A 9,057-nucleotide genomic window follows, 5' to 3' on the forward strand; every position below is an offset into this window, starting at 1 on the left:
TTTCTTGTTGCCTCAGGAATTTCCCTTAAGCTGCCTGAGGAACATTTCACAAAAGGCAAGTCACATGGTTCACTGTTCAGCAGCCTGAGTCGAAGCCACCATTTGATACACACCAGACAGTTTTCCCTCTCTCCTGGGTTCTAGTTTGGTCCCATTTTCTTTTATTCTTTTCTTTCTCGCTTTTTTTTTTTTTAAGGGAATCTGAGGCTGGCAGGCTGAGATGGAAAGACAGGAAGTTTCTTTTATTTGTAGCCATTAAAATTCTGCCTAACAATACACCATGTTTTCCTAAAGCAGTTTATTCTTCAAGTTTCCCATCTTCAAGGCACTTAATGGAATTAGTCCATTACAAATTTCCTGGCCTTGCTTGCCAGGATCCGCGGATATATTTACCTAGACATAATGGGTGTCTATTTCCTCTCCTGTGGTGGAAACTTAACTGTTGCTCCCTAGCATGTGGCTCAGGAGTGCCCTGTCCGGGCTAAGCCAAGTTTCTGGCTTATTAACATTATTCTACCTCCTTTGTAAAGATTCAGAATTTTAGATGTGAATGGGACAACTTGAAGGTCATAAATTTAAAATACAATTGAAACAAATGTCAAAGTAATTGTTCCTTGAAGAGTTTGAGAACACCAGAGGGAAGTCAGTTCCTGGAATGTCTGATATCAACTCTAGAAGATAGAACAAATACATTTGGTTATTTGGATCTTACTTTGCTCCACAGACAATAGAATGAACATTGGTTACCATTATATGGAATTATAGAAGTGTAAACATTAGCACTTGGGTGGAATCTGTGCTGATCTGATTGCCTAACTTGATCATTTCTCCTTCAATTAATTCTCTTCTGTTACCTACTTTACTTTAAGTAATACTTCTGTATTAAAAGAGAAAGGATAAAAGTAAGAGTTTGGGCTTTTGACTAGGTTCCAAAAAAAAAAATTAAAAGGGAATTTACTATGTAAAACTCTGCATAGTTTCATCAGAAGGCAGGGTATATAACAAAAATACAGTGACATTACTGATGGAATATTATTTACTTCAAAGAATTCTGCTATTGGACACTCAATGGGGCTCATCCTCATTAATGAGATGAGTGAGATAAGGAATAATTTTCTTTACTTTTGTCAGTCCTACTAGAGTCAATAACTGAAATTCCCTTTCCAGCCCATGAAAAAAGGAACTGCAAAGTGAGAATGGCTGTACTTCCTTCTCAGGATCTTTATTCTTAGATGCTGGGACCACCACCCAACCCTACAGCAAAGATAGAAACTCAGAAGTTATCCTAGATTCCTCTCTCCACCACAACTAGTCCATTTAGCAAGGCCCTGTTTATTTTACCTTCATTACTTTTGCCTTAGCCAGGTTCTCATCAATTCCCCAGGCCTCTAATCTAATCTTTCAGCTTCCAGTTGCATCATCTCACCCATTCTAGACACTACAGCCAGAGCAACTATATAATACCTAAATCTGGTGATCACCTCGCTGCAAAAATTCTTTTAATTGCCTCCCCCTTCCCGCTAGTTTCAAGATAATGGTCTAATGCTGTAGCTTAGCAGACAAGGTCTTCTACTAGGTGGGTGAAAATGTAATTGTGGTTTTTGCCATTAAAAACCTTTTGCACCAACCTAATATGATTTAAACACTGTTGTTTACTGTACCCATTTCCTTCTTCCATTTTAATATTCGATTCTTTCAGTCCAAATAGACAACATTCTTCAATGCCCAAGGAGCATAGCAGGCTTCAGCATAGGGAATGAGGACATTGGATCTAAATCCAGTCAAGACCCAAACCCTTCATTTTAAAGAAGACATCAAGTGACAGAAAGATTAAGTAATTTGCCCAAGGTCACACAGCTGGTTAGGAACACAGTGGAATTAGGACCCAGTGTCTAGGCTGACTTTTCCAGAATATAATTTCTTTATTATATTTCTGACATTGCTTAAAGTGAGCAAAGTCTTATGATTTCTCAATATAAAAATCTGAAAGTCTTAAAATGATACTAATCATTTGGGCTTCATTAATACACTGACTTAAATGTCTTTCCAAAATCTGTCACAAATACAGTGCTTTCCTTTCTCCCAATGCAACCCATTTTTCTGAAGCCTTCCCTTCAGTAAGTTCGCCAAGACTTCAATACACAGAAAACTCTCTGCCCTAAAAATAATCTTCAGATTCAACATGTTACCAAAATAAAATCTTCCAAATAAAACAATGGCAAAGATAGACCTGATAATGAATATGAAATATGCTAAGAACATTCTGTCACTGACATAAACTTGACTTTTTTTGTGATTAATAGTAAGATGCAATCTTGAAACACATAAGAATAAAGCAAACGACAACAGAAGAGAAATGATTTGGAAAGGGTCCCATTTGAAATTTACCCATTTGAAAACAGGCTCTGTCTTTTGGCTATCATCATTGTGTGCCTGTCCAGAAATTCATTTCCAAGTCTTATTTCCAAATGCAACCCCAAATTCAAAATGTGAGTTTGTTGGCATGTTGAAAATTTGCTCTGAGATGGACAAAACAACAAATGAGATGCTTTCAGGAGGAATAATAAGTATATTTCAATGCTCATTGGGTTTAATTCATGCTTCAGATACCGGCCTTCCCCTTCTAATTCTGTAGTATCCTGTTTCTAGTAGGAAATGGAAAATAAGGAAATAGAATTATGAAGCCATTTCTAAATATTAACATGGTACCAAAGTAAGTTAGCAAAGATACACACATTTTTAAGGAAAAGGATAGAAAGGGAAATTGGCTTGAGTCCAGTCTGTCAGAAATGGTGACTGATCAGAATTTAGCTAAATCTAATCAAGCCATCAGGACCTACACTGCATTTACTGACATGTAGGGGCACTGAGAGAGGGCAGGTCATATCAGAACAATGCTTGGAAGAGGAATAAAAATTACCTGTTGAATAGGAGAATTGGCTTTGTTACCTTAAGATTTCAACAATCTACTGGATTCCCAGAGAATCCATCCATCAAATTAACATAGTGGTGGCAGTATGGAGGAAGGTGGAATAAGAGAGAGAAGAGGGAGGGAGGAAGAGAGGGAGGAGAAAGAAAGGAAGGGACATAAGAAATACTGTTATTAAACATTTCATTTCTAGATAAAACCAGAAAGAGCATTTACCAAAATATGCAAATTATAACTCATGAACTTACATTTTACTCAAAAGATAAAACCAGGGCAAGAATACATAGGAACTAGCAAAGCAAACACAGGACAAACACAATCCAGAGGAAAAGAACACATAGCATTCACAGCCAGAGAGTGGATAATACAATTGCTCATATACCAAAGCAGGTTTTATTTCTAAGTATTGCTGAAAGAACTTGGTATGACTTTATTTCTTTAAGAATTTGAAATGTGCTCAATATCTGAAGTCTCACAGGATAGCTATGATCTTTCAAAAATACAGATGTCATTTGGGAAAAAAGTTCTCTAGTAAGGTTCCATCCTGTCTTTTAGATATTGAAAAAACGAGGACACACGGTAATGCATTTTATTCAATAAATTATTACAAAGTATCACTTTAATAAAGGATGGGGTAAGATTGAGCTGTATGCCAATGAAAGTATTGCTGTAGCATTAACAATGTCTCCCGATAGATAGTATGGACAGTACTTTCAGTTAAAAAAGATGACAGAGCTCTCCTAAAAAGACAGCTTCTCCTAAAAGAAGTACCTCAGGTAGGTACTTCTCTGCTGGTTTTGTGACTATTAAATGAATAACGTTCTCCATTTTAAAAAACTAGAATATTAATAATATATTGAGAGTGATAGTCACGTATCTGTCAAGAAGAGTTAAAAAGCATTATTTTGGGTTAGAGCTGATATATGACTTTAACCGAAAAAAGATTTCTCATTGCACATGGAATTACTGCAGTTGAATTTTTTCAGTGAGACTTAGATATGCCCATTCTTTGCCCCTGACTCTTGATTCACTAGTGATTCTGGAGAAAATGTACAACGATTTGTTAATTCTCTGGCCTCATTCTTTTTCTTGCCCTATCACACATGTTGTTCCAATACAGCAAAAACACACATATCCAAGGAAAAGTCTCTTCTACTAACCATACCCAAACCTGCCTTTCCTCCTAAATAGTCCCTAGGGAAGCAAGCCATCACCATGACAACCATGTGATGGGAGTTTGAACAGCACTTAGGGCAGCCTTTGTTGAAAGTTAATACCAGTTGGTGTTTAACATGATAAGGAAAACTCAGGCAAGGGGTAATAAAACTCTGTTGTGAGGCACCACTTAGCTGTATGGAACTAACTGTCCACATCAAACCTAACCTAACCAGAACACAGCCTCAGAACAAAATTCCGCAAGTGTAATGTATTCAGGGCGAATTCATTAATTCTCCATTGTAGCCCACTGGACTCAATGCTCAGTGGTCATTAAATCAAAAGGGCATATACACTCTGGAAAAGAGTGTTAAGAACTTTGCCTTTTTTAACTTCAAATGGATAGAGAACATCAGAGACATGCATTTTTCTCTATTAAGTGTTACCACCTTCTATTTGCTGGGCAAAAATACCTGTTTCCTGCACCTTTAAATCTAATTTGTGTCTCCCCCCCCCCCCACAAGAAAGATCATGAAGGTGGATTAGTACACAGTTGTATGGACTTTTTCAGTATCTTTAATGCATGTGCTTCTGGAAAGAGAAGCGCTGCAGATACACGGTGGCAATTCCTGCTCAGGTGTAGTGCCATTCTTTTGTGTGACTCACAGCTAGAGAGAGAGCTGACACACAATATATGCTTAACAATACTTTCCCACTACTGATTCCACTCAGGAGACTCACATTTTTATGCCTTTTCTAAAAACAAGGGCACCAAAAAAGTCACTGTCTGAGGAGGCTCTTTCTTTGTTCGTCTTCACCTGACTGGCCACCTAACTACACAAAGCTTTTAAATTAATGAGGAGAATCCTTTGTTCTCTCAGGTTCCATTTAAAGGGAAAGTGGGTCGAAGGGCTTCCCCTGGGAGAGAGAAAGAAAAGCCCAGGAGCCAAACACAAGGGAGTAAGAGATTTCACTTCCACTACTATTCCCACCCTCCCAAAGAAGTTAATTAATTCTGTTTTAGGAATGGTTAAAAGGGGTGGGGGAGCACCAGGTAGCCCATTCTCTGAGATCAAAATCTCCTTCTCAAGTGTGGTTTGCACCAGCCTCTTGTCTCTGACACCACGGGATGTGGGTGGGGGGCGTGGGGGGAGGGGAGGAGTACTGAGAACCTCTCTCCAGCCACGGACCACAGAGCCAATACTGCATGCATTTAGGCTCCCGCAAAGGTGCGTCCCAGCCCAAGTCCCCAAGTTGGGTATTTAAACCTGAAAACCATAATTAGCGCCATTCAAGGCTGCAAGTTACAGTACCTTCAGAAGTCTGACAGATGGAAGAAAGGCTGCGTGGCACAGCTTCCGGATGGTCCAGTTTAGGGGTCGAGGAGCATCAGCCTGATTCATGACCCCTTCCAAATTCCACCAGGAAAACAAGAAACTGAAAACCTGAGCAATGCCTAGAAAATAAACGGTCCCCCACGGCTCTGGCATCCCATGGTCATCTCCACACCTGCAAATTCCATTAGGGCAGAGGCTTCCTGGAACTTGGAAGACTAGTCAAGTAGCCTTGCCTGAGCCCCTGAACCTTCTTAAGAAAGCCACCTCCCCTCTCTCTGCAGCCGTGCTCATGCATACCAAATGTGGCTGAATGGAGGCACACTGCCTGCTGCTTCGGGGAGGGGATGCACGGTTCTGAAGGAGAGGGACAGCCTGCACAAAACAGCCTGTGGTCGGAGTCAAAGCAGCCTGCTCCGGAATGCGCGCTCCCTCTCCCGCTCTCCTCCCAGTAAACGCAGGTCAGGCGTTGGGGGGGAACCGGGGCCATTGCTTTGCTAGCCTGGTTTGGGGGCGAGCCAGGAGGGGAGCAAAAGGGAACAAAAATAAAGCCAGAACGGGAAACTTGCACTTTCTTGCACAAAGCATCTTGGAGGGACTGCGAACTGGCACGGGGGGAGGGGCGAGGACACAGGGAGAGAAGGGGTGCCTCCTAATGAGATAAACGCTTCCTTTTTGATTTATGCGACATAATAAAGTGAGGGCTATCATCAAATACATCTATAGGAAAAGAGATCTTTGTCGTGCTCTGAGGTTTTTATTAGCCGTGATTGACAGTCTTCGTCCTGATAATTCGTTGTGTAGATGATAGACACTGAGACACAAGCAAACTCAAACACACTGAGTTGTTCCTTTCATAGAAAGCAGGGTAAACTAATGGGAATTTGGCTCACCTTTTAGAGATGGCAGTTTTTAAATGGGGGTTATGTCCTGGAAAGCCACTTGATACCCTTTCTCTGCAACACAAGTTTAACCCATAAAGTGCCACCTGAGATGCTGTCTATAAAGAAGGGAGTTTCCTTAAGTGGGGTTTCCACCCGCATCATTTTCTAAGGAGGCTTTATGAAATAGTTGCTGAGTTGGAATGTATAGTCTTTAGGACTCCTGTGGTGAGAGAGAGAATAAAGGACAGCTTTTCAATTTGAAGGTAGAAACTGGATAATTTCACATAGAGAAGGTAAGTTGGGAGCGTGAGAAGAGAAGGGAGTTCCTGACACAACCCCTCTTCAGCTCCCACATTCCCCCCAGGCATCAGACATCAGTAGGAGCAGCTGACCTGACAACTCCAATCGGGGAGAATCCCCACATCCTTGGAGTATCGCCATCTTATTTATTTTTTCCTCTATGACTATGCTGATTTTCCATTTCTAATTAACTTGAAGAGATTGGTAAATCCCAGCTCCGTGACTATTACGCAGTCGGAAGCTGAACTGGGAGCGCTGCAAGCAGATGTGATACACTGCTGTAATTCAGAACTGGGACAACACAGGCCCACCCCAGCATGAAATCAATACCTGACACACTGTGCTACAACACCATTTCACTCACAATGGCCTTGTGTCACAAATTTAAGAAAGATATTGCAGAAAACTAGTTCACCTGTGGAAGACAGATCATTGACCTACCTTGTATAATAAAATTTATGTCTGATTATCTTCTATCAAACAATATCACTTTAATAGATCTGATACACAGTTGACTCATTTTCTGTTACTATTCTATTTCCACAAAGGATTGAAGGCAGTATTAAAATACTAACGGCTCACGTGTATCACCTAGCACAATGCATTGCATAGGTTTATGTCCATGGAAACTTTATGGAGTAGGTGTTATGGTCATATCCTTACCTCACAGATTAAGCAAATGAGGTCTAGAGAAATTAGTAACAAGTCTAACGTACTAGTATAACTGGAGTCTGGATTGAAACCACTCTACTGGGCTGTAAAGACAAGTTTCTCTTGTCTCCTATTTCTTTCAAAAGGGACTCTAGGAATAAAACTCTGTTTTTTGGTAATTTAATCTTACATAAGAGTTAAAGACTTCAAAGAAGAAATGCTCAGCATTTCTTTCAGATTATTACTTTGGTCTGATGTTGATGTAGTAGTTAACAGCATGAATTCTGGAATCAAGCTGCATGGTTCAAATTCCAATTTTGAAGCTAGTCTTGGGAGATTTACATACTTTCTTTGTGTCTTGGAGTCCTTATCCATACAATGGAGATTAAAATAAACCCATATGCATACGTGAGGACTAAAGGAGCTAATATCGGCAAAGCACTTAGAACTGTGCCTGGCATATACTAAATACCTGTACCATGATCCATCTTCTGGGTAGCATGTGCTGAGTCTGAGCTGGAAGCCCACTGACAATTTTCATTAAGCATGCATACATATGGTAGGAGGTAATGAAGTCAAGCAAGACAAATTAAAATTGAATGCTTCTTGTGAGTTACCATGAGTTTAATAAATGGGGAAAGAGGAAGGTGGGAGACTGCAAGGGCAGCATGGGTTTCCTCATACAGTGTGGTATTCACCAGGTTGCAAGATGCTGCCTTCAGTGAGGAAGGCTCCAGCCTTTCTAAGCTTTTAAATGAATGCCCTTAAGTGGTTCTGTTGAGGTGGTGAGATCTCTGCTCCATGAAAATGCTGAAAAACTGCAATTGCCTACCCTCTGCCCTGAACTATTTCAAAATGCTAAGGACCCCACAAAAATGACAGCATCATTCTGAAAACACATAGCCTTTGATTCTCCTATCCCCTTTAATTTTACTGAATAACTTTGGTCAAAGAGAACATTAGAAACTATGCAGAGTGAGGAAGTAGGAGGATTCACAGCCCTCTCTAATGGCAATTAGAGGAGAAAAGCACAAAACCTTCAGGGAATTGATTTGGAGATTACACCGCAAAAGAGGTAAAGATCAAAGAAGGATGACAGTGCATGAGAGGCGGTTTTTCTCCCATCATTGTGGTGCTTTGTGCCAGAACTGTTTGCTATCAAAACATCTAAAGAAGGGTTTTCAAGACCCTCCTCTCTATTTTGAAGAAATTATATTTTCACATAGAAGATGCCTTCCCCAGTTTTAGAGAGAAGTCTAATGAGGAAAAAAAATGCAGAGGGGCAAGCCCAGCCCCAGATATTAGCATCTCACAAATTCAAAGTGCTTACCTATAAATCTTATGAATGTGGTTGTCTACACATCTGCAGAACAAATTCTAGCAGGCTTGAAACTCTGACATAGTCATACTAGCTTTCAGTATCCTAAAAAATAGCAAGCGGGGCATATCAGATTTCTCTATTCCAAAGCCTGCCTTTGAACCAACTCTAATTCTCTCCCATGCTACAGAAAACCCACTCCCCACTGATTATCTTCCCTTTTATTTTCTGTGTAAATGATACTAAACCAAAGAATCATGATGAAATTTGAGCTCATTCTCAATACTAACAAGGGGGCCATTGTATAGACCTTCTGAATTCTTTCTTTTGAAGACCACGTTCCTTCTCTTCAAAAAAATCATGGCGGCCGGGCGCGGTGGCTCACGCCTGTAATCCCAGCACTTTGGGAGGCTGAGGTTGGCAGATCACGAGGTCAGGAGATCGAGACCATCCTGGCTAACACGGTGAAACCCCTTCTCACTAAAA

General features: G+C 40.5%; 1 protein-coding gene across 14 annotated transcripts in view; it reads right to left on the reverse strand.

Moving 5' to 3' along the window:
• TRPM3 (transient receptor potential cation channel subfamily M member 3) overlaps positions 1–9,057 on the reverse strand; it is a 931,696-nt gene that overhangs the window by 596,227 nt on the left and 326,412 nt on the right. For 7 of the 14 annotated variants that reach the window (XM_017873080.1, XM_017873077.1, XM_017873075.1 and 4 more), the window contains exon 1: positions 5,398–5,823. The exons of 5 other annotated variants lie outside the window; for them this stretch is intronic. In XM_017873080.1, coding sequence (XP_017728569.1) covers positions 5,398–5,574 — 177 coding nt within the window. In that variant the 5' untranslated portion in view covers positions 5,575–5,823. Of the gene's footprint in view, positions 1–5,397; positions 5,824–9,057 lie in introns of those variants that run through there. 2 more of the 14 variants (XM_017873089.1, XM_017873078.1) reach the window with 1 other exon arrangement.

Source organism: Rhinopithecus bieti, unplaced genomic scaffold (assembly GCF_001698545.2).
Source record: "Rhinopithecus bieti isolate Rb0 unplaced genomic scaffold, ASM169854v2 scaffold_7648, whole genome shotgun sequence".
Taxonomy (NCBI): Eukaryota; Metazoa; Chordata; class Mammalia; order Primates; family Cercopithecidae; genus Rhinopithecus; species Rhinopithecus bieti.